Source organism: Alosa pseudoharengus, unplaced genomic scaffold (genome assembly GCF_046254945.1).
Source record: "Alosa pseudoharengus isolate Yale_2024_CS ecotype anadromous, Long Island Sound unplaced genomic scaffold, YU_APseudo_1.1 YU_APseudo_1.1_scf_1, whole genome shotgun sequence".
Classification (NCBI taxonomy): domain Eukaryota; kingdom Metazoa; phylum Chordata; class Actinopteri; order Clupeiformes; family Clupeidae; genus Alosa; species Alosa pseudoharengus.
In genome coordinates, this window is record NW_027468564.1 from 41,673,242 (window position 1) to 41,698,324 (window position 25,083).

The window sequence follows — 25,083 nt, forward strand, 5'->3', positions numbered from 1 at the left end:
TTCTATTTCCTCATAATATGCCCCCTCATAATATGCCCCCTCATAATAGTCAAAACTCTGACTTGACTCAAAGACAGATGAAGCCACATATGCTCCCTGCCGTCATCAAACACACACACTATGGATGTGGAAATCCACCCATATGCCCCTGCATAGTAGTCATGAGACAAATGGAGCACATGCTCACTGCCTTCCTCAGATGTGTTATCTGGTGGGTGCATTCCATCTCACTTTAAAGCGTCCAGACTGGGCCCCGGCCCTGCACCGTACGCCGGCGACCCGGGTTCGATTCCCGCCCCGTGGTCCTTTCCGGATCCCACCCCGGCTCTCTCTCCCACTCACTTCCGGTCACTCTCCACTATCCTATCAAATTAAAGGCATAAAATATATACATAGCGTCCAGACTGACCGCTTGGTTGTTTCCGGCAGGTTCTTCTGGAGGACCGGCGCACCAACCGTCTGTCGGAGTCCATGGACATCTTCGAGACCATCGTGAACAACAAGCTCTTCTCCAGCGTGTCCATCATCCTCTTCCTCAACAAGACCGACCTGCTGGTCGAGAAGCTCCGTGCCGGCGCCGACATCCGCCGGAACTTTCCGGAGTTCCGCGGCGACCCGCGGCGGCTGGAGGACGTGCAGAGCTTCCTGGTGCGCTCGTTCGGCCGCCGTCGCCGCGGTGACCGGCGCTCGCGCCCGCTCTTCCACCACTTCACCACGGCCATCGACACGGAGAACGTGCGCTTTGTGTTCCGCGCCGTGCGCGACACCATCCTGCAGGAAAACCTCAAGGACATCATGCTACAGTGAGGACTACAAATGCCCATCTGAAAAGAAGACTACCAATACCAGCATGCATTGCAAGAGTGTGCAACTCCAATCTGCAGGAGAACCTAACTGACTACAAAGACCCAAAACACCCAGCATGCATGACTGCACTGCAAGAGTGGAAATCGCTACTTGCTAAATGATATGGCACTTAAACAAGGTATACAACAGTAAGTGGGGGAACTCCTTTAATTGAACTACATTAATATGGAGAAAAAAAAAACTATAAATCCCAGCATGCCGTTGTCTGGGAAAGGACTACAGTTGCCACATTGCAGTAATGCAGACTAGTGTGCCTCTAGTCAGGAAAAGGTTTTGCCATTAGATATAAGGCCAGCAAGACCAACATACAAGTAGACGATTACAGTACATTTCCCAGTCCTTTATGAATACACTCGACAGCAGCATGCGTCTATGAGGGTATGCGTGTATATATTACTATCCGTGTAGAGAGTCATTTTGATAATTTTAATGAAAATGGACAAAAAAACAAATCGCTAGCTTGTGAAGAGAGATGGGTCATAATCACTCACGGGTACCAGGGGGTGTCTGCCAAGGCTGGGTCTAGGATTAAGCCAACCTTTGCTTTATTATTACTGTGAAAAATAATGTGTCATTAGAGAGACCCATTCAGTTACTCTAATCAACACTCTCTAAAGAGTTAATCTGAAAGAGACACGACACCACACACACACACACACACACACACACACACACACACACACACACACAAACTGTGTCGTACACATCAACCATATGCATTTCATATTCACTGATTCAAATGCCATTGACTTTCTTCACTGGTTTTAAATCTGTTGCTCACACGTGGTTATTGGAAAGCACTTACTGAAGAGCACTTAGTTGATGTAACTGAGCTCTTTGAACTTGAGTTGTTAAGCTGACGTGCTGTACATACGTCTGTACACACACACACACACTTTTTTAAATATTCTTAAATCTTTTATGGTCGGTTTAACTCTCGAGTATTAGAGTTGAATATACAGTACATGTCATAATTCACTGGTATAAAATCCCTCTTTTACTTCTCTTTCTCTTTTTTTCTCTCTTTCTCTCTCTCTCTCTCTCACCCACACACACCTACGAATGCGTCTGTTACTTGTGTGGTTATGTGTGTAGCACATATGGTTGTGTTACTTTCAGCCTGGCCATGAAGTGAGCTGACAACTGTTTTTACTGTGACTGAACAAGTTGATGTGCGCGCACACACACACAACCACACACACTCTCTCTCTTGTCCTCTCTCTCTTTCTATCGCTATCTCTCTCTCTCTCTCACACACACACTCATACCTGTGTAAGATGGAAAAGCAGCTCACCTTGGGGAACCTGTCACACATGTCACAATGCATTAGCATGCATATTTAAAAATTCTTTTTAGATTCTTTGTCCTCTTTCATTTCCTGTCACTGGTAATCTGTGAAGAGTATTACGCTGTCTGGGACCCCTGCCTCCTGTGTATCAAAGAACACACAGTTTATCTCCATGCAGCACGTGTGTGTGTGTGTGTGTGTGTGTGTGTGTGTGTGTGTACGTGTACAATTCTGCACCCCAATTCCGTGTGTATGTGTGAGTATCTGTATGTGAAAGACTAAGCCGCTCTAGACTGTATGCATCACGGGTGTGTATGTATGACATGACATGAAAACCACATTTCCTACTTCTTCTCACATGTCTTTGTTAGTTTCGGTGGTTGATTTCATTTCTCACTTCCCCCTTTTCACCAGCAGTGTTCTTGAGCTTCAGTTCTTGTCACGTGGTGGTGCCTTATGAGATGATCGTCTTGGCAACTGGTTGTAAAGTCTGCTGACCGATGTTCTCCCCCCTCCCCCAAACGGAAAGGTCAAAGTAGGTTTTGTTGTCGTAATTTTTAACTATTTTATTTTCGTTTCATTTTGTTTTTTTTTTGTTGTAGGGAAAGGTTGTACTTGACAGGCTGGAGCCAGGTTAGGGTTGGAGCCAAGTTAGTAAGTTAGGGTTAAGGGTCTTAACAGGACTAGTTTGTTCAATAGACTTTTAGCAAAACTGTGTTCAGACTGCTGGTGATTGTTTGACTTGGGTGGCTTGGTTTTTTGTGTCGTTATTTTGCGATCTGAAGTGAACATGAAAGGAAGGAGAGGTCAGAGACATTAGGAGGGACTTATGAGGCTCTGGGCCCATGACGAGTCCTGTCAGCTCCATTGCCTTGTATGTCCAGGAGAGTCTTTGGGTTTCTTTATTAGGAGGTTTACCACTTACTCTGAGTTAACTCACCCAGAGGTTCAAATTCCCAAACAGGCCAATGCTCGTAAATGTTTGCAAATAGTTTTCTACGTTTTTTTTTAAATTTTTTATAAGGTTTACCACTTTGAGTTAACTCACCCAGAGGTGCGTTGAAATTCGCAAACATAGGCAAACGTTTGCAGGCCATTTTCTGTTTGCTTAGAGTTTTTCACAAACATCAGCACCCTCTTACTTTGTTTGGCCAGCAGAGTGAAGACATAGAGCTCCTCTACTAGGAGGTTTAAGGTCGGGAGTTTACTGACCCTGGTTTGTTACTAAACCACCTACCGGTACTTGGCTTTTTTTTTTTATTAGGAGGCTTACCACTTAACTCACCCAAATTCGAAAACATAGGCGAACGCTCGCAAACGTTTGAAAAAAGTTTTCTGTTTGTTTTGAGTTTTCCGCAAACATCGGCTTCGTCAGAGTTAACTGGACCAGTTTTGTCACTAAACCACCTACTTGGAATCTCCCTCCTGTATGGGAGTGACCCTCTCGGGCTGTTAGAAGACGTTTTGTTCGCTGCGAGATATAGCTCTCCATTTGAATTCTGTGTGGCAACACATATCTAGTTACACATGGAGCTGCCTTTCACTTGACTTTAGTAGGGCCAAACAGCTGCAGTCTGGGCTGTCCTCAAGTGTGTGTGTGTGTGTGTGTGTGTGTGTGTGTGTGTGTGTGTGTGTGTGTGTGTGTGTGTGTGTGTGTGTGTGTGTGTGTGTGTGTGTGTGTGTCCGCACATATGTCTGTGTGTCCGCGTGACACGTGTGTGTGTGTGTGTATCTGCATCAGAGCCTGTGTGTGAGCGAGAGAGAGAGCAAGTTTGGCGCTCTCTCAGCCTAAACACAATGGTCTGATTGTGTGTGTGTCAGAGTCCCTGGTCTCTGTTGGTTGTAGGAGCGTGTTCTTGGGACACAGGAAGTGGTGCGTGTCTGGGGCACCTCCCAGACAAAGCCGGGATGCAGGAAAGAGCACGGAATCACTCAGCAGCCAGCGCCACCTGAGTCACCACTCATCAGCTGCACAACAATAAGAACAACTCCTCCAACACTCCACTCAACTCACTCTCTCTCTCCCTCTCTCTCTCTCTCTCTCTCTCTCTTTCTCTCTCTCTCAATTTCAATTTCAATATTGGCATGACTGTAAGTGTTACAATGTTGCCAAAAGCAGTAATTACATCAAAAGAATTAGCAATTAATAGTAATAATTATAACAACGATTAACTTGGACTATGGAGAATAATAGAACATTAGAACACACACACACTCACTCTCTCTCTCTCTCTCTCTCTCTCTCTCTCTCTCTCTCTCTCTCTCTCTCTCTCTCTCTCTCGGATAGTACTTAGCATCAGGTAGTACTACTTTGCATTTTAATTGAAGAGTTGCTTAAGCAGCTGGAAATATGAACATCAAACAGCACAATTCTCTCTCTCCCTCCTCAGGTATAACTTAGCATATGAACAGATGCCCCTGCACCTCTCTCCCTCCATCTCCCGCTGCAGGTATTAGTTAGCATGAAAAGAGATGCTGCCTTTGGTTTTCTTTGTACCCCTTCTTTCTTTCTTGTTTTTCCACTTTTCTTTCTTTCTTGTACTTCAGGTATTGGTGAACTGACATGCTGTTCCTTCCTCTCGTACTCTGTCATACTAAGATATGCTGCATTTTAAGGTGTTATTTTTCATGTGCCACTCTGTATTTTATTTTAATGTTTTGGAGTTTTTTTTTTTTTAGATACAGTTGCTACTATCTACAGTTTGTAATAATGCATTCTGTAGCAGCTTAGCTGGGAAATTAATGGGCAGTCACTTTAAAAAATGTCCATATGGCAAACCGAAATCTATGTCTCCCACCATTTTGTTTTTTCTTTTGTTGCATTTTAACATTGCACTGGTATTAGGAGCATCAAAACACTATCTAGACTCGTCTGTGGTTTCAAAGTTGTGTCGGTGTGCCAGGCAGACAGAGCTAAACATGAATCTTTTAGTTTTGGGATTCGCACACAGATCTTTTCTGTGCTGGGAACAGAAATAGAGACATCAGAAACAGATGTTTGAGCTCCACTCATTTGTGTGTGTGTTTTTAAAGGAAGAAAAAAATGGAATAAATTCAGTGTACATTTGTGTGAAAGTGTGTTCTTTGGAACTGGGGGAGTGGGGGGTCTGAATGACTCATGTTTCTCTCTCTCTCTCACACACACACACACACACACACACACACACACACACACACACACAGAGAGACAAGATTGCACAGAGTACTGGTAGGTCACTGTCCTACCTTCTTGCACGCTCCCATGAGTAGCATGGGAATTAAAGAGTGATTAAGTGATACCAAAGTTTACAGTTTGGAGTAATTGGTGTCCACAGCTACATGCTATTGTAATGTGCTTTTGAAAGTTCACTCATGTAACTACTACTACTAAACAAGTGTTTAGTGCCTGTCTGGAGTGTGTTTAAAACACCATTCTCTATCTGAATTGGTACCTCTGGTTTAAAAATCATGTTAACTACTTGAGTCCCTGTCTTGAGTGTTAAAAAACCCCACCATTCTCTATCTGAATTGGTACCTCTGGTTTGAATTGAACTCTTCGTCCATGGTGAGTCAATGCCACCCTGCTGCGTCTGCCCTCCCCTGCCTGCCTCAGAGGAGAGTCAGGGTTCAGGCGGTGGGCTTGTGTAAACGTGCCTTCTGGAGAACCGGGGGAGATCTGAGTGACTCATGGGCCCTTTTACCTCTTTCCAACTCTCACACACACACACACAAACACACAGGCCAGTAACTGGCCCGTAACTATGCCAATAGTACCGGCCAATAGAACAATAGCGTGCCAGTAGCCTATATTGGCAAAGGATCATTGGGGTGAAAAAGTCTTTTATGTCTTCTCCCACTTGCTGTGTCTCCTTATTGCTACCAATCGTGATGGCAAATCAGGACACTGCGGCACAGCTAATATTCAGGACCATTTCGTGAGAGAATTTCAATAGCTAACTAGTGCTAACCAGGCTGTTAACCCCCCCCCCCCCCCACACACACACAACACATACTCAGAGCTCACAGGTCTAGGCCAACTCATCTATGACTGTGAGTAGAGGATGTGTGTGTGTGTGGGTATGACTCGTTGAAGCTTTGAGTTCATGGGTTTGAGATTTGATAAGGCAGACAGCCAGGACAAACCAGGCTAGACTCGCTTACTCCATCCCCGCTTATAGTCAATACAGTTTGACAAACAAACAAACACAAAAAACAAATGAATCAGCAAACAAAAACACCCACACCTTTACAGTTTGTCTGTCTGCCTCAGGGTCACTATTTTGAGGTCCGCTGTCCGTTAAATTGATTCTGAATGTTTTTGATGCTGTGGTTTCCCTTCCCATCTTTATGAATGGGTCTGCACACCCATACCTCATGACTTGTTGACCTGACACACACTCGATGAACTGACACGCACACACACACACGTGCAGGACATTAGAGTGTGAATCTCATGACAGGACAGCGTCTTCTCCTCCTCCTTCACTCCGGTGTGTGTGTGTGTGGAGATGTGTATGTGTGGAGATGTTTGTGTGTGTGTGTGTAGAGGTGTGTGTGTGGAGAGGCGGCCTGAGACTGACCCTTGCTCTGCAGGCGTAGTACAGCTGTTAGTCAGTGTCTATGTAAACACTGCCTCGGGTGAGTCAGGGTCTCTACACGCCTCTGCACTGTCTGTTAATGCCTGTGCACTTCTCTCAGTGTGTGTGTGTGTCTGCATGTATTTGTCTTGAGTGCCTTGAAATGTCTGAATATGTGTGTATTGTTCTCTCTGTGTGTATGTGTGTGTGTGTCTTGTTGGAGTGCCTTCAGGCTAAGCTTTTTGTGAATACTGTGAAAGTGTTTATTTCTCCGAGTGTATGTACGTGTGTGTATGGCAGTATTCGGGTGTTTAGGAGCATTCTCAAGGTGTGTATTGCGTTCTAGCAAAGTCCTTTTAGGCAAGTCCCTCCACTCGGCGGCCATATACCAACGTTTTATGGGCACTCATCGGGCACAGTCTTTGGGTCGAACTGCGCGTGCGCAAGGCTTCACGACACCAATCTTGCTCCAGCGGCGAGATCACAACACATGATTGGCACGATGTCTTCACAACACACCATATGATTGGCTCAATGTATACACACGTCGACGTTTTGCCGAGGAAGGGGTGGGATTTGTGTAGACGGCCATATTGGCGTGACAAACTAGCCCCATGCATTTCTATGGAGTATTTTTTGAGTGCTGCGTCTCCACATTAGAAAGTCTCTGGTTCTAGTTAGAGGGCATGAAAATGCACTCTACTGTTATCCGATTTCTTCTTATTTTTCTTCTACGTATTTGTGCGTTTAATTCAGCTTCAACCGTTTGACGTAGAAACTTCGTTCAAACTGTGTTGCGTAGGTCTTACTTAGGTGACTTCAGCTATGTATTTTTCAACTTTGTAACTTTTATACTTTTTGAACTATTAATTAAAAACTACTAAAAATGTCCCCATAGACTTAACATTGGCGATTATGACATCACAGTAGGGCACTTAGAATCCTATGCCAAGTGTTCCGGCCACCTCCAGCAACTGTCTGTCTCAGGCTTTAAGCATACAATCTGGCTCTATTAAGACTACAGATCCTGTTTAACTGCTTCCTCTGCCCACAACTGTTTCAAAATAAAAGTCTCCACTACAATAATTCCCTATTAAATAATTTGACCATTTAAACTATTCCAACTGTCAGTTATCATCAACTATGCCTCTAGCCTACTATATTAAACCACCACCTACCTAGCAACCAATTTAGCAACCATTGAAATTAAGCATCTATGTCAGTTTCCATAGCAACCAACATGATTAGTAACTCCTTTATTTCTGATAGTAGCTACCATGGAAACCCTAGCAACAACCTAGAAACGACTTCAAGTACCCTAGCAACAGCCTAGCAACCACATTCACAGTTAAAACCTAGCAACCAACATTAACTTAGCAACCAGCATAGCAACCACCATAACTACTCTAGCAACAGTCAGTTGTCATCAACTTTGACTCCCGTCAACTGTTTCCTCTGCCCACAACTGTTTCAAAGTAAAACTCCTCACTATAATAATTCCATTTTATATAATTTAACCATTTTAACTATCCAACCATTTAACTGTTCAGCCTTTCAAACTGTCAGTTGTCATCAACTATGACCCCCGCCAACTGTTTCCTCTGCCCACAACTTCAACTTCAAAATAAGTCCTCAATACAATAATTTGCTATAAAATAATTTAACTATTTAAACTACTCAACTATTTAACTGTTCGGCCATTCCAACTGTAAGCTGTCATCAATTATGGCTCCCCACCAGCTTTTTTCTCTATCTGACCTCCATCTTTTTACTTAGATTATATTTTAGACAATATTCAACAATATTTCATTCAGCAGTCATTTTTGCATTTTCATGCTCTCGTAATTCCCTGGAATTACATTTTCTAGTTTATGTTGCTCCCTCACACATCGATTGTCTGTGAAGGACACGCAAGCACACTTGACTTGACCACTCGTCACCTCGGCCATTCACACACGTTTAGACCGAATCAGGGTCTCCACACATCTACAAGTGTCTGGGTGCATTTGCACATTGTGTATGTGTATGTGTGTGTGTGACTTGTGCCTCCGAGTGTCCTCACAAAGAATGAGCAACCAGAGCATGGTTGCACTGGTTATGAAATTAATATTTTGACATTCTACAACCTACGTCTTAACCTCTATCTTAATACCACATCTCATGAGAAGCTCTTTCACCACATGTATTGCCCTCATGATGGTGCAGGGCATCTAAGGCCACATTTATTACCCTCATGATGGTGGAGGGCATCTAAGGCCACATTTATTACCCTCATGATGGTGGAGGGCATCTAGGGCCAGTATAGATAACAACAGTACCCTCAGATGTACCCTACAGGGTGCACTTCAGAATGTCATGACTCAGAAAGAACCAACCGAGCACAAAGAGAACCCTTATGCATGCGCACACACACTGTACAACATGCTCTCTGCAACAGAATATCTGTATGACCTTTGAACTACGGAAGGAAAAGTGATGAAACATCTCATTCCTGATGAAAAGCTACTCAAAACAATACATGCACATTCATGTTGCCCAATTGCGAGAGCACATTACTAGTTGAAGGTTTCTTACCTGTGGCATCCCTGTACGGCTATGTGCTTTCTAAATCAGTGAACCTGGAATGTCATTTTATTTCAGCGTTTCTATAACCACAGATGAGATTAATCTAATAATGGTCTGTATATAGCTCTGAGAGAGAGAGAGAGAGAATTCAGGCAATTAATTACGTTTCATAAACTAAAGTTTATTCTAATAATAGTCATATATATATATATATATAGACGAGTTTTGACAAAGTTTCATAAAGTTACATTTCATATAATAATGGTCCATATAGAAAGATAATTCAGGCAATTAAGTTTCATAAACTAAAGTTTCATCTAATATATATAAGTTTCATCTCTATAATAATAATATATATGGAGAGAATTCTGGCAATGTTCTGTGCTCCATACTGCACAGTATCAGGCTCCATTCAAAATAATACATCTTTATTATCATGCTTGCATTAAATTATAGCACAGGGTGCGTCACAGGGAAGACATCATACTTTTTTGACAGATTAAAAAAATGCACTTGCTTTTATGAGTGTGTGAATCCGAGTTGCTCCAAGTCAAAAAGTTATTGTAAGATATTGTAAGTCGTTCCTGAAAGTGCCTTTACTCTTATGTTTTAGTTGCATGCAGGAGAATGTGTATTTGCATATGTGTGTGTGTGTGTGTGTGTCTGTTTGTGTGTGTGTGTGTGTGTGTGTGTCCTCAGTAGCAGTCCACGACGTTGTCGTCGCTCTGTTGCGCTACGGCCAGGATGTCCTCCATGAGTGAGCGTGGTGACGCCATGGCGTGGTCACTACTCCGTGCCAGCGCCTGCCTCATGCCCTCCAGGTCCAGCCGCCCCACCACCTCCCTCAGGCTCACCTCCTCCCCCTTCGGCCAATCACCTGCCGGCACCCCTTCTCCGGGCCAATCAGAATCGCCGTTGACGCCCTTACACTTCCTCAGCAAGTCCTCGCCCCATTGGTGGCTCTGGAGATGGAACGTGGGCGTGTCCCCGGGCGGCGACCCCGCCGACTCACCTTTGACCTCCAGGACCTCTCGCAGCTTGAGCAATAGCTGGCAGGCCTTCTGGGCGACTGGCCGGTCGCAGTCTAGAAGACCTTTGAAGAGGACACCGAACACCCCATACTCCTGGAGCCTCTCCAAGGCCTCCGTGAGGGAGCCACGACTCAGCGTCTCGTCCATTACCGTCTCGGCCAGCTCCAGGGTGTGAACTTTGACCTCCCAGTCGAAGTCGTCGATGCCCAGAGTCAGCAGGGCAGACAGGGATTGGTCGAGGCCAGGAGGGGGGTGCGGCCTGGAGAGCCAGCTGGTGACGGTCTTAAGGACGGCGCGGCGGGGGAAGCCCTCTGTGTCCTGAGCCAAGATGGCCAGCAGACGGGTCAGGACTTCCTCCTGAAGGAGCGCAGGGAAACAGGAAACTGGGTTTAAAACACGCCACATTCCTAAACATTCCGCTAAACACAATTACTGCTAATGCTACTACAGCATAAACATGGATTTCATATGAAAGATTAGATCATGGACACAATACGGTATTAGTACGTAGTCTTCAAATGAAAAGATTAGATCATGGACACAATACGGTATTAGTACGTAGTCTTCAAATGGGTCTCATCCGTATTACAACTGCTGTGTATATATTATATATTAATATATGAGTTAATTAAATATTAAAAAATATGTATTACTATATAAATAATACATAATATTTACCATCTTTAGTAAAAAGTCTATTTTAATACATCCATGTTTTGTGCATATCCCAGAGCAGGATTAGTTGAATTACATTAAAATTACATTATTAGACATAAAAACCCTTTTAACTCTTCCTGGGTAAAGATGCGGCTCACCGGCAGGCTGTAGTGTTTGTTTGTGTTTGTCTCCCCCTGGTGTTGAGCGGCAGTCACTGCCTGCCCCAGGGCGCTGATGGCGCTGGCTCTGACGTAACCCTCCGAGTCATCCAGGCAGGCGAGCAGCAGAGAGACAATGCCACTGCCCCGCAGAGCACCGCTAAAGGCTACGGAGTCTAGAGACAGAGAGAGAGAGAGAGAGAGAGAGAGAGAAAGAGAGAGAGAGAGAGAGAGGGAGAAAGAGAGAGGGAGAAAGAGAGACAGAGAGAGAGAGAGAGAAAGAGAGAGACAGAGAGAGAAAGAGAGACAGAGAGAGAGAGAGAGACACAAACGGGAATCAGGAAGGAAGGAAAGAAAGAAAGAAAGAAAGAAAGTAAGAGAAAAATGAAAAAGAGATAAAAAGACAGATTATGAGGCTACTATAACGTATATAATGTAATCACCATATTGTTTGCTACATTAATACATGTAAATCCAAGTGATAACAAAAGGCATTAGTCTATGAATATAGCTCCAGTAATGGTTAAAACTGTTCCCTAAATGACTGAGACAAGAGATTTCCTAACCAATAAGATGACTGCATCCATCTTGTGTACAGACACAGGGTTTTTACTGGGCGTTAACGACAGACACCTACATCACTTCCTATTTCTAGCCAGATGACAAGATGTTTCCCACAACACATTCACACAACCAGTAATCAGCAATGCTGTGTGTGTGTGTGTGCTTTTACAAACTTACCGCTAGAGTTTACGATGAGCTGAGTGATGAACTCCAGAGTAGAGTCCCTAACTTCCCAATGCATGTCACACACACGCTTCATCAGTGCTGGGAATAGACCTATCACACACACACACACACTAAGTATTGTAATTCATACTTTCATAATAGTTTCAGCTATTTAAATATAAAAATAAGAGTATTCAGGTGTTACTGTCAGTCACCCTACCTAGACAGTGACTAGGCAAGGTAAAGAGCTCACTCTCTCTCTCACACACACACACACTTCCTTGTAATAAAGTTCTGTAGTTCTATAGTTTCATTCTTCATGACATAAGAGCAGTAGGCTTACTCTGAGTGAGGAAGTGTGTTTTCTCTGAACAGTCAGAGGAGTCTAAACAGATCCACTTCAGTAACGCCTGCAAGGTCTTCTGTAGCACCTGCGACGCACACACACACACACACACACACACACACACACACACACACACACACACACACACACACACACACACACACACACACACACACACACACACACACACACACACACACACACACACACACACACACACACACACACACACACACACACACACACCACACATTGAGACATATTGAGATTATTTTCACTTCCTGTAGTGAGTCCATGCACATCCACAGCACAGGCAAACACTGATCTACACTTTACAGCTGTTGTCTCTGCTGCAACCCCCCTCCCCCCCACACACACACACACCAAACTAAGGCTAGTGCACACATCGTCTTCTACATGACCTAAATGAGACACAAGCACCGGTGCACACAAGCACTCCTCACTGTGTGCTCACTGTGTGCTCTGTGTGTGTCACTAATTCACAGATGAGATAAATGCAGAGACCAAATTCCTTGTATACGCAAGTATACTTGGCCTATAAACCTGATTTACACGCCTTAGGGCTGAGCTACACCAGGCGCGTAACTGAAGCGTTCCGTTCGCGACGCGTAAAATCCATTTTAGATGAATGGTCTATTTTTTTCGAACGTACGCCCCACTGTCACGTCTGGTGTAGCTACTTCCATTGATTATAGTGGAAGCTAATTGTTGCAGCAGACGCAACGCGAACGGAACGCTTCAGTTACGCGCCTGGTGTAGCTCATACCTTACTTGCAAGCATTTCCACAACACCTGCAAACACCTACACTGCAAATAATAACAATGCACATCCAATGCCTTCACATCCCATTGCACCCATCTGTGTACATGTGTGTGTGCAAGCAGCACATATAGACAGACACAGATGTAGAGACGACCAGGGCCATGAGAGAGACAGTGATGAGCAACGCACAAAGCTAATTTAACACTGTGGGCTAATTTAACACTGAGGGCAAGACCTCAACCACAAACATCGATGAGTCAGCTGTGTCGTGCATGAGAACTTTGCCCCTTTGCACACCATTGAGGGCCCAGAGTGTGCAAGGAGTCGGGCTGCCACTAACAACGTTTTTAAATCGCTTAATCCATCGACTCATACTATTACTTGTTTAATATTTACCACAAAAAAAAAAAAATCGACAATCTTATTTTAGTTCACTTATAGTAAAAAAAAAGTACAAATATTGTGTGTTGATGAATGTTGATGTTGACGAATAATCAGTTAATCCCGGCAGTTTTAGTAAACCCAGGTGGGTGCTACACATTGGTGGTGGTTAGTGAGGTTCCCCCTCAAAATAAACTGCTTTTGAGTGCCTTGATAAAGCGATATATAAAATCCGAGTTATAGTAGTTGTAGACCTCCATTTAGACAAGTGTGTAAGGAGGACGATGCCTTATGGTGGGGTCAGAGTCGGGTGCTGGAGACCTTGCCATTGCACTTTGTCCACCATTTAATGTGTAAGGAGTAGGGCTGCCACTAACAACAATTTTTAAATCGATTTATTTAACGACTGATTTGTCGACTGCTCAATTAATCGAAATTATTAATATATTTTTAAAATTATTTTAATTTGTCAATTAAACGATTAATTTTCCTCCAAAAGTCAACAAACTCATTTTTAGTCACGTCATTTAAAGGGGAGCGTGAGAGGAGGCTGCCTTACCGTGGGGTCGGAGTCGGGGTGCTGGAGGCACTGGTGGAGCAGGTCCAACACCTCCTGCCTGAGGCATCGGACACCTGGGGGAGAGGAACCAGTATAAGTATAAGTATAAGTATAAGTATAAGTATAAGTATATATACTTTCCCGTGAGGGAAATTTGGTCTCTTCATTTAACCCAATCGGTGAATTAGTGAAACACACACACAGCACACAGTGGACACACAGTGAGGTGAAGCACACACTAATCCCGGCGCAGTGAGCTGCCTGCTTCAACGGCGGCGCTCGGGGAGCAGTGAGGGGTTAGGTGCCTTGCTCAAGGGCACTTCGGACACGGCCCACTGGTGGGGGCTCGAACCGGCAACCCTCCGGTTACAAGTCCAGAGTGCTAACCAGTGGGCCATGGCTGCCCACTAGGTGGACTGGGTTAGGGCACAGGGGAAAACAAGATGGCTGCCACTGGTGCGTCAAAAAGTAAGCAAGTGAGCAAGTGCATTTTATTTGTAAAGCACATTTAAAACACTACTTTCACTGTGCTGTACAAAATAAAACAAATTATAATAAAGATAATAATACATAATGAGACCTACAGAGATAGCATCTTTAAATTAAATTTGGCTGGGTTATCACTGGGAGACCAGGCCATGGTGGCTGGTATAAGGCGTGTGAAGAGGTGTTGCTTTAAGTCTCCGCTGCATTACAGCTTGAATGTTACTCCTCATGCAGTAAGCTGCTTTGGATAAAAGCATCTGCTAAATGAATAAACGCAAATGTACAGTAAATGCTGTACAGACGATCCTGCTGATGAAACAACATTTACATTCACTTAGCTGACGCTTTATTAGCAAAGTAACCTACAGATGAGGACTGACAATGCACGAGTGTGTAATAACACTCCACTTGTTGAGGTTATGTTGTTGTCGACACTAGAGGCTAGATTTACAAATACCGAGTTTTTTTTTTTTGCACAGAAAGCAAACGCTGCGCCTTGCCATATTCGCTTTATTCACGCGGCGGCCATTGTGTAAACCAAATCTACACTCCAGGGTACACTTACTATATCATCAATGCCTTTTTGCCACCTACTGGCGAATGCATAGAACACAACAATCCTATGGTTTGTGTACCCTAGACGTTTCCCAAAGTCAAGGAAGCATACTTCACGCCTTTTGAAGGACGCCATGTCATCGAACTCCGCCGAGCACTGTTTCAATGTCAACAATAGTCCGAACTTCGCTCCCTTCATTCTGAGAATTTTCAAGGATGCATCTGTGGATCCTCAGGTGAACAAAAATACCCATAATCCTCTGCGTTAACATGCATCGGAGCAGCGCAACCACTGAAACAGAATCGTGCAGTTAAAAGCGGGTGCGCTCAGGCAGAACCGCGGTGACCTGCTTGTCCACACTAGCTAGTTTGTTCCAAAGTAGAGTCCAAGAACTCTATTATCTTCATAGAACCTGACTCACAAGGAAGCATTCTATCAAGGAAGCATGCTCGACTTTGGGAAACAGCCCCTGTAGCCTCGTTTTGGTTTACAATGGCCGCTGCGTGAATAAGGCGAATTGAGTGGAATTTACCAAGCTTGCACTTCATTACGGTAAACAGCGCTCATCACTACCTGTCACTCTAGGCTAACGCAATTTGCAGTGCCCATAGCTGAATGGTAGGCTACAATTCAACCACAAAATACACAAGTGAATGGAGTTAACCGATGGCGAAATTAAAAAGAATTAAACTTTTGGCAATCATACATGATAATAAGTTGTCAACAAGCAGCGACATACAGGGGCGCGTTTCCCAAAGCCATCGTTGCTTGCCTGTTAGCAACTTAGTTGGTTGGCAATGGGAAATTGCATAGCAACCAACAAAGTTGCTAACTTAGTTAGAAACTTTGGTTTTGGGAAACGCGACCCAGAGCAGTAGTTCTACTTCACTTTAAAAAAAAAAAACTATGACAGACTTTAGTCTAGCAGATTGGGAAGTGGATGACGTGAAAGTGCAAACAAACAAAAGTTAAGGTTGCTGTTGACATGAAGAAAAACTGGTGCTCTGAATACTGATTCTGTTGTCTCTGGTAGTTCCTCTAGGCCTAATTGATAGCCTAGAAATCTACATTACAATTACATTTGCTGCCAGGGCTAGTCTAGCAACTCTCTGTTGGCTTGTGAACTCCAGAAATCGAAACTTAATCAGGCCAATGAAATCGTGTATAGAGTCGTTAGGTGGGCTTAACATAATGATTGATGGCAGAGTTGCAACGGTTTGGCTTGAATTCCCTGCTACTTGAAAACAAATACGATGGATGTTGCTGTTGGCGAACAGTGTGACACGAGTTAAGCTTTTATTAAGTTGGCAAACGTTTGAACTAGCCAACTAGCTCCGCTGGTGGGAAACGCATGGGACTCATAGCGCTGCCGCTGTCCTATTGCGTGCAGAGGGAATTTGAAAGACAACTGATTATCCCGCCCCTCGGACTGAGCACTGCGAACGGTGAGTGCCCAGACCCTACATTTTAATGTGGGTCTGGCTCGTCAGGCTACCTAATTTGCGTCTAAATGACAGGGTCAAACGCAGAAAAACATCACCGGTTGCATCGTTTTCGTTGTTGTCTAAACAGGGCCTAAGTCCCCATATGGAAAATGCATATTATTTCAATGAGGTTTTATCACTGAAAACGATTATTTCTGAAAACTTGAGTTGTGGGAAAAAGTTGAGATGTGGGAAAACACATGGTTCCCTCGTTCGTTTGAAATCTCTGATTGACCACCTGTTCGAGGGATTTGTGACAGCCTTTCCCAGCTGTTTATAGCATATCAGTGTTCAACGGATTTATTTTTAAAAACGGAGGGGATATAGGCTATCATTTTTTCCCTAATAGCCTACCCTACTAGGTATCTCTTAGATTTCGCTAATGAGTGTTGGAGGAGATATTGACGGCACAATAACTTTTACAAAATACCAGAATGTTAAGGCATTTGTGGAGAAGAAGGATGGTTCGTGTGTTCTTCCTACATCTCACGGTAAGCTATTTCGTTGCTCTGATTGGCTAGGTCTATCCAATTGAGTGCAGAGGCATTCCCCCCCCTGTATCGGTTGAAACACGCCCCATAATTACGTCCCAATGGAGCAGTATCAGACTCGTATTCTGACTAGAATTTGACAACGTCAGGCTAGTGAAGGACAGATAAACACACCAAAATCAAAATATTCTTTTTTTTATTAGCTGTGTGTTATCATGTGGTAATACATACTACTTATTGCTTCCGGATCTCCTTATATGGGCAAAGATGGTAGCTTTGGGTCCTTTTTGTAGGCAAACTTCTCTTGTACAGTAGGCGAATAGAGAGGTCTATTGGGAGTTTGAACGTGATGTGTGGAGTCATGTGACCTACCTTCACAGGAGCTGAGGCTGATCAGGGCATCTAAACCACACCTCTGGACCCTGCTGCAGCCAATCAGTTGGATGTAGGCCTTGTTGGGCGGCGAGGGGGAGGGGCTTTGTCCGAGACCCACCTTCAGAAGCTGCAACACCGCTCCTGTGACAGCCTCCACTGAGGCGTCCACAAACAGGGAATTCTGGGATAGAAGGTAATCACACAGAGTACAAGAGTAAATATTTGGTGAATATTTACCGTTTGCAACGTTTCATTTAGTAGAAAAAAATATTGACAGTGACTTGAGAATTCAGTTTAAGAGTGAGTGAGTGGTATTACATCAAATAAGATCATGCCTGGCAGGAATCCGTTTCTTTACCCCTTACAGTGTACTCAAGTAACAGGGAGGCTACAGCAGACACATACTAAATAGCTTCCACTATGATCAATGGCACTGGCCACACCAGACATGGTAGCGGCAGATACTTTCGAGAAAAAAAAAGTAGGCCGGGTGTCATTCATGCAGATCTGTATTTACGGTCTTTTAAATATCAACTCAGTTCTTATGCAGTAAGAACTGGCTACATGGTTGCAGTGTCTGAATGCATCCCAGTTGGCCATGTTCAGTATCCTAGCTTGACAAAATAGATATTTAATATAATATACGATATAAAGCCGGGGATACACCGGATCCAGCAACTGAAGCGCTCCGTTCGCATAGCGTAAAAATAGTTTATTTTGCTGTAATTTTCCAAACGTATGCACCCCCCCATCACGTCTCGTGTAGCCAGTTTCACTGATTATAGTGGAAGCTAATTGTTGTAGCAGACGCTTCGCGAACGGAACTCTTCAGTTACGTGCATGGTGTAGCCTCCCTTGTTAGATATAAACCAAGAAAAGCAGACTACTTACTGCGAGACTGAGCTCAGCCACACTGCTCAGGGACAGAGACAGCAGAGAGATGCACTGAGACTTCTGGCAAAGCTGTTCCCTCAGGGCAGGCTGGTGGCTGTTGGCCTGCTTAGCATCCCCTGTTTGGAGGGCAACCCAAAAGCACATTTGAGATCTATGAATGCCACCTGACTGGAAATGTACTAGCTAGTGTTATGCTGTGTATATTTCTATACTATACTGTTATATTCTATATCTATAGTGCATTTTTGAACGTGGTGGGGAAATAATACATGCTGAATGTGGTGGGGAAATAATACCAACAAATCCTTTTCAGATGTAAATTAGCCCAAGGCTAACTCTGGTGCAATGCATCAAATGTTTACATTTATGAAATTGAAATTTTCCCCGTTCTTCCCAGTATCTCTTTCTATTTTACTACAGACCCTACTACCATAACGCATAAACACATTACAACAATAATAAACATAATGATGCTCCCGAACTTTGCTTGAGTAAATTTTCCCTAAATGGACCTCGCTGAAGTTTAATTGAATATCCCTGTCTTACATAGCTGAAGGTGGTGTAGTAAGTTGTTCTTAGTACAAGGTGGTGTACTGATTTGACGGTAGTGTGCTAAATCGGTGCACTAACGTTCAAGGTGGTCCACTAAGATGTAGGTGGTGTATCGTAAGCACATGATTAACTGTTGAGGGGAGAGTGGCATATTGAGTGACATCTTGAATTTCCCCTGGGGATCAATAAAGTATCTATCTATCTATCTATCTATCTATCTATCTATCTATCTATATGAAGTGTAGGTTACCTGAACCGTTAGGTAGTATCTGGAGAGGAGAACCAGTGATGAACTCCAGAGGCTGGAGAACTATACCCACCGCCAACCTCTTTAATGGCTCTGAGCTGAGAGAGAGAGAAAGAAGAAAATAAAAAAATACATGTCCATTTAAACATAAACTATTTTTTTTTTAAATTGGAAATTAGGGAAGCATGATATCAGATTCCTGCCAATATTCAATATGCTGATATTTTTTAACTCATTTTCACCAATGTTGCCTCAATGATACTGTGCATCCCCAAAGAAAATACACAGTGTATGTGTGTGTTTACCAGTGCTGCAGACATGTGTATGTGTGTGTGCGCATGTTTTATACCAGTGCTACAGGATTGTGTGTGTGTGTGTGTGTGTGTGTGTGTGTGTGTTTTACCAGTGCTGCAGACATGTGTATGTGTGTGTGCGCATGTTTTATACCAGTGCTACAGGATTGTGTGTGTGTGTGTGTGTGTGTGTGTGTGTGTACCAGTGCTGCAGGCGTGTGATGGCTGAGGCACACTGGATGGCTGTCTTGGGCTCCCCCACCCTCAGAGTGGCCCTCATCAGCTCCTCCACTCTGGCATCTGATTGGCTGAACAGCTCAGTCCTGGAGCAAACGGAACAGGAAGCAATACTTACACCATCTAATCTCATCAAACGAAACCACAACACTCAAACTCTCATTTAAGAATAAATGTCAAGGTTATTGCAACAATGATGAATTACTGTCAACTAGAATACCGATCTATTCTCATATAAAATGAACTAATGAAGGGGCTTGGGAAAAGGAAAAGCTCAAAGCAATATAATATTAAAAACTGACTCAGTAGGAGGTGGTGGGAGATTGGAGGATGCTAGCAAAACTGAGTGTGAGACTCTGGCTTCTTTGAGTAGCTGTTTTAGTGAGAGGCTGCTTCATCCCACATGTGTGAAGGAGAGACATCGTAAGTCTTTCTTTTGCTGCTGTTAGACTGTTTAAACTGCTGTTAGACTGCACAACATAGAAACCCCTTAGAATTATTTTCATTCTTTTGTAAATTCCTGGATTCTGCTGAATGCCTTTCACTTTATAGGTAGCCTATTTGTTTATTTCCTGAATTTCCCCTTGGGGATCAATAAAGTATCTATCTATCTATCTATCTATCTATCTATCTATTTATTCTCTTAAATTATTCACCATTTGCCTGTATTTATTAGCCAGTCATGTAGGATGTGCAGTTATTTATTTATCTCCCCCCTCTTGAATCCTACCAGGGCCCTACTTTAAGTAGGGTGCAACGTGTAATTGTTCAATGTTACTGAGTTGCGGTGGCTGGACAGTATGTGTGTGTGTGTGTGCATATTCTGGAGGTATGTTGTATATTGTCTCTATGTTGAGTGCTGTAACAATGCAAATTTCTCCTTTGAGAGACAATTAAAGGTTTATCTTATCTTACATAGAATAATAGAATGGCCCCTAATTTAAATGCAAGGCAACAAGCAAAGTTCCCATGCATTAGCTAACGGCATCATGTGGTGTGAGACAGGTTTTAGCTGAGCCACCACTGTTTGTGCTTAGCATCTTTCTCATGGTATTACATTTGCAAATAGATTTTGCATAGTTATTAAGCAAGCTTTAGTTAGACTTTAGACTTTGGATTTTGCCCAAGTGATATAACATTTATTGTAATAAATCATAAAATTACCATAATATGCCATCAAAGATTAAAGTTATTTTCAAACACTGGCTTCACTGACACCAAAGGTACAGCCAGGATATTCACAATTCAAACTTCCATTTGCAGCGAGCAAATACTGTTTATATTTTGTGTTTTGGCCTCCTGTGCCACCCTCCGCCAATTTACCAATCACACAGCTAGTAGCATTTCCACCTTTGGATTGCCAGATTAGCCTATTATTATTATTATTATTATTATATGTAATGCTCTCAAATGTTTTGATTCTGGACTGCAATGCCTGTTTTAAACACTAGTGGGCGTTCTTGCATATAGCACCTTTAAAGTTGGGCCCTGTGTCTAGGAAAAGCAGGACTCGCTTGGTTTTACTCACGTGGAGGCTGCCTGCAGGACCTCCATAATGGGCAGGGAGAGCTTGTTCATCCCAGCCTCCAGGAGCCCCTCCAGAGGGCCCAAAGCCCCCCTCCACACGCTCCCCAGCAGAGGAGCTCCGCAGCCGGGCAGACTCAGAGCCAGCAGCCTCAGCGCCTGGAGGACGCGGAAGTGCTCCTGGGACACCAGGGCTTCCCCGACATGCCCCACGATCTCCGCGGTGACGGTGGCGGTGTTGCATTCCGGGCCCGAGCTCCCGTTCTCTTGGGCTGTCCCCTGCTGCTGCTGCTCTGTCATTGGTGGGTGCGGGAAGTTGAGGATGTGAGCGAGGAGCTGATTGGCTGCGGCTGCGACAAAGAGACTCTTGTCGCGCTGCAATTGGAGGATGAGTTTGGTGAGGCCTGTTAGGAGGGAGAAATGGGAGACATGTAAGAGAGAAGGCTTACTAAAGAGGAGGGAAAGAACCAAACTTGAAACATGACATGACATGACTGGCGTCTCAGGCATCATTGAGCAATAAATCGCGTACCCCTGGGTGTAAAACGTAATAATTAAATATTTCACACAGATTTGCATTTCATAATTATGTGCATTTCCTGGGAATGTAACCATTGACCTTGCCTGGTGAATTTTGGCGCTGTTTTCCACCAGCTAATCAGGCATCCGTTTAGTACAAGGCAGGATAGAAGGGGTAGATGCATAATATATGTTGAGGTTGTTGTAAATGTGTCTAACTATAACATCCAGTAAATCACCCATAATGTGTGTGAGAGTTGGAGCACATAGGGGTGATTGGGAGCATGTTAATGGCCTAGTCCTGGCTTCCATTCACATCATTCTTTGTGTGTGAAGTATGCTTGTGTTTACTCGTTTACTAGTGTTTGTGTGAGTCCCTGTTTATGTTTGTGTGTTTGTTTGAGTGTGTGTTTGTATAAGTGTGTGTAAGCCTGTGTGTGTGTGTGTGTGTGTGTCCTTTTTTGTTTGTATAAGTATGTGTAAGCCTATGTCTATGTCTGTGTCTATGTCTGTGTGTGTGTGTGTTCCACTCACCGCGCTGGCTGATGAACAGCATGGCCGGGTGGTGCTGCAGCAGGGCCCTAAGGCCCAGCAGCCAGCCGCAGCGCACCGACGCCTCCCCCCACTGCGCACGCACGGCGCCGCACCCGCCGCCTCCATCCCCCTCGGCCTCGGCCTTGCACGCAAACGCCTCCTGCACAACGCCTCGCTCCTGGGAGGGAAAAACACAGCAAACCAGTCAGCCAGGCTTAGACCACACAGTGCAACAGCCTTCACACCGTTGATGCACGGGCCAGAGGCAGCCATCTATGATTTCGAGGTCGGGGGTTGGTGGTAAGGTTTCGTCCGACTTTCCGAGTCGGAAATTCAGACTTACGAATGCAACTGCAATGTACCATTAGGCAGGCTTGTGCAAAATTCCAGAATTGAATTGAAACAGGCTCTTAAATTCCAATTCGATTATTGAATTTCACTTGCATTTCAATTGAGGTAGCAAACAGGAAGCAGAATTGCAATTCGAATTGTGCACAATCCTGCCATTAGGAACACAAACAGTGGGGTAACACTGGGTGAGGGTTATGCTGACTAGACTGTAACATAAAGCAGTGTAAGCCTTTCATCCCTAGGGAGCATCTTGGAATAGGTGATGAATGATGGTCAAACAACAGAGCAAAATAATCATGACCGACTGAGTCACCATACTGACGCACGGTACATCGGGATAAATGCTATCAGTTATAAAAACTGAATCTAATTATAGCAAAGTCCTTTTAGGCAAGTCCCTCCACTTGGCGGCCATATTGCAACGCATTTTGGGCACTTATCGGGCATCTATTTCGGGCAGAAATGCGCGCGCAAGGCTTCGCGACACCAACTTCGCTCCAGCGGTACGTGATTGGCACGATGTATTCACAACACAACACATGATTGGCTCAATGTATTCACATGTCGATGTTTTGCCAGGGAAGGGGTGTGATATGTGTAGACAACTACCATATTGGCGTTACAAACTAACCCCATGCATTTCTATGGAGGATTTTTTGAGTGCTGCGTCTCCTCATTAGAAAGTCTCTGGTTTTAGTACCCATATCAGGGCTCCAGAGTGCGACCAACAAATGATTATTGCAATCATTGAAAAATCACATAAAAATCCCCCAGGCTACTTGGAACATCTCTTTAAATTGTGTTCAAATACATTTCTATGGAAGATGCTAGCATGGCGAGCTGGTTTAGCCAAGGCCTAAAGATCATGAAGGATAGTATGTAAGACATTGAGCCATGAGATTTGAAGCCCTTAAAAACGTGCACTGTTAATTTACTCACTGTTATTTTTGTTTAATTAATCTTGAAATGTTTTAAGTTTACATTTCAGCTCAGTGAAGCACTTAAAGCACCAACACTTCATTAAGTTACTTTTCTTGTTGAATTGTAAATCATAAGTCATAGGACAACCTAGGACAGTAATTAAGGGAAAAAGGTAAACCTGCTGCGGTGTTAAATGCGATGTGGTTGAAAATTTGGGTGCACCTAACTTTTGTGCTGGTGCACCTAAGAAAAAAAAGTTAGGCGCACCAGTGCAACCAGTGCAAAAAGTTAGTCTGGAGCCCTGCATATGCTGTTAAATAGCTTAATAGAGTAGCATCCATCATCTTAAAATAGAGTTACAACAAAAAATTGTAGGAACTCTACACGGCACCTGAAAGCAGAGAACATTGATTGCTTTTTCACAAAAAGTAGGCGAGTGCACTCACTTCCAAACGACTGAAGCCCCTCTCAGTGGCAGCCAGTAGGCCAGTGAGTTTGAGGGTGAAGGAGAGGATTATGGGATCTGTAGTTTTTGATGCACACATGCTGGATATGAACTCCAGGAGGCATGGCTGCTGGTCAAGAAGATTCCGGTCATCATCTACAAGCAGATGGAAGAAGCAATCAACTCCTGGCAGTGTACTAATAAATACTATAGAACAGACTAGGATGAAGGCTTTGGCTAGTAGTAAGTAGTAAGGAAAGGTTTATGAAGCATTTTGCATTCCCTGGACTGCCTTTATCAGTCATGACACAAAACTGCAACATCACAACACAACAGAACACAACCACTAGCTGTTTAAACAAATCACACACAACCTGCTGAAGCCATTCTGAAATTGTATTCGCTCAATAACATGAGAGAACCTGTCAGCACCTTGCACATGCAGTAGAACTGGTTTTAAGACATTGTATATAAGCCCTTTCTAAATCAACTGCATATGCACAGGTTCATAATCATCATCACCATTTACCTTCATTGATTATGTTTGTAAGCCAGTCCAGCAGCTTCTCTAGACAAGTGTCATCAGGTAAAGATTGCTTCGGATCCGCCAAAAATGTAAGGACTCCGGGGAGTAGCGCAATGCAGTCGGCGTCCATCGTGCCTAGATAAGGAGAAAGGCAGACTGAGTGACAACAACGCATCAGAGTTCCTGTCGAACATTCAGATATGCCATTAACACAATATGTCGGCTAGCAAGCTAGCTACGTATACCCACCACAGACGTTAACCTCCCAAATAGTAGTCCTAACTCTCTGACTAATGTACATTACGTGTGCTGACCGTGATGCAAAATTGCATAGGCCAGCAGCACTTACCTGGTTTCAAAGTTGGTATGTCAGCTAGCTAACGTTACCTTTCAGTTAACTTAAATCCCACTAGAATGCTAACCTAGGAGCACACAGAAGATCACAATGCACGAACAGTACAAAGTTTAGCGTTACCTTGATCCATTTTCTGGGGTGTAGAGTTTGACTGTCTGAATATGATTGCGCTGATATTAAGTAAAATGCATCAGGAGATGTGAAATCCGCATGTTAGCGATACCGTATGATGTGTCCTCGACTCAAAATCTTGCGGTTTGGATTCCCTCTCTACGGAAAGCATACATGACCAGACCATGCGTACACAAATCTCGCCACGGGTAATTCGTCGAAACCGAATGCGCTGATGTTGGTGCAGTCACTAGACATGGG

General features: G+C 43.9%; 2 protein-coding genes across 3 annotated transcripts in view; one reads left to right on the forward strand and one right to left on the reverse strand.

The window, feature by feature from the left end:
- Nucleotides 1-5,206, forward strand: part of LOC143128168 (guanine nucleotide-binding protein subunit alpha-12) — a 19,444-nt gene extending 14,238 nt beyond the window's left edge. The window contains exon 5 of the mRNA XM_076289834.1: nucleotides 430-5,206. Coding sequence (XP_076145949.1) covers nucleotides 430-807 — 378 coding nt within the window. The 3' untranslated portion in view covers nucleotides 808-5,206. The remainder of the gene's footprint in view (nucleotides 1-429) is intronic.
- A 4,295-nt stretch (nucleotides 5,207-9,501) lies between these two features.
- brat1 (BRCA1-associated ATM activator 1) lies at nucleotides 9,502-25,017 on the reverse strand. 2 transcript variants are annotated; one of them, XM_076289772.1, is made up of 14 exons: nucleotides 24,832-25,017; nucleotides 24,360-24,491; nucleotides 23,832-23,986; nucleotides 22,114-22,291; nucleotides 21,065-21,464; nucleotides 19,503-19,622; nucleotides 19,010-19,104; nucleotides 18,205-18,323; nucleotides 17,311-17,494; nucleotides 13,922-13,995; nucleotides 12,195-12,282; nucleotides 11,864-11,962; nucleotides 11,123-11,298; nucleotides 9,502-10,664 (listed from the first exon to the last, which is right to left on the reverse strand). In XM_076289772.1, exons 1-14 carry the CDS (start codon nucleotides 24,839-24,841, stop codon nucleotides 9,972-9,974), a joined length of 2,523 nt encoding a protein of 840 aa, XP_076145887.1. In that variant the 5' UTR covers nucleotides 24,842-25,017; the 3' UTR covers nucleotides 9,502-9,971. The 2 variants fall into 2 exon arrangements, with proteins under 2 accessions (XP_076145887.1, XP_076145893.1); XM_076289778.1 differs by having other exon boundaries at nucleotides 24,935-24,992.
- Between the last annotated feature and the right edge of the window lie 66 nt (nucleotides 25,018-25,083).

Coding starts and splice junctions, on each gene's coding strand:
- brat1 (XM_076289772.1), bottom strand. Junction 21,465..22,113: donor GCTGTTCATCAGCCAGCGCG/GTGAGTGGAACA, acceptor CCCTCCTAACAG/GCCTCACCAAACTCATCCTC. Junction 12,283..13,921: donor ACCCCGACTCCGACCCCACG/GTAAGGCAGCCT, acceptor TGTGCGTCGCAG/GTGCTACAGAAGACCTTGCA.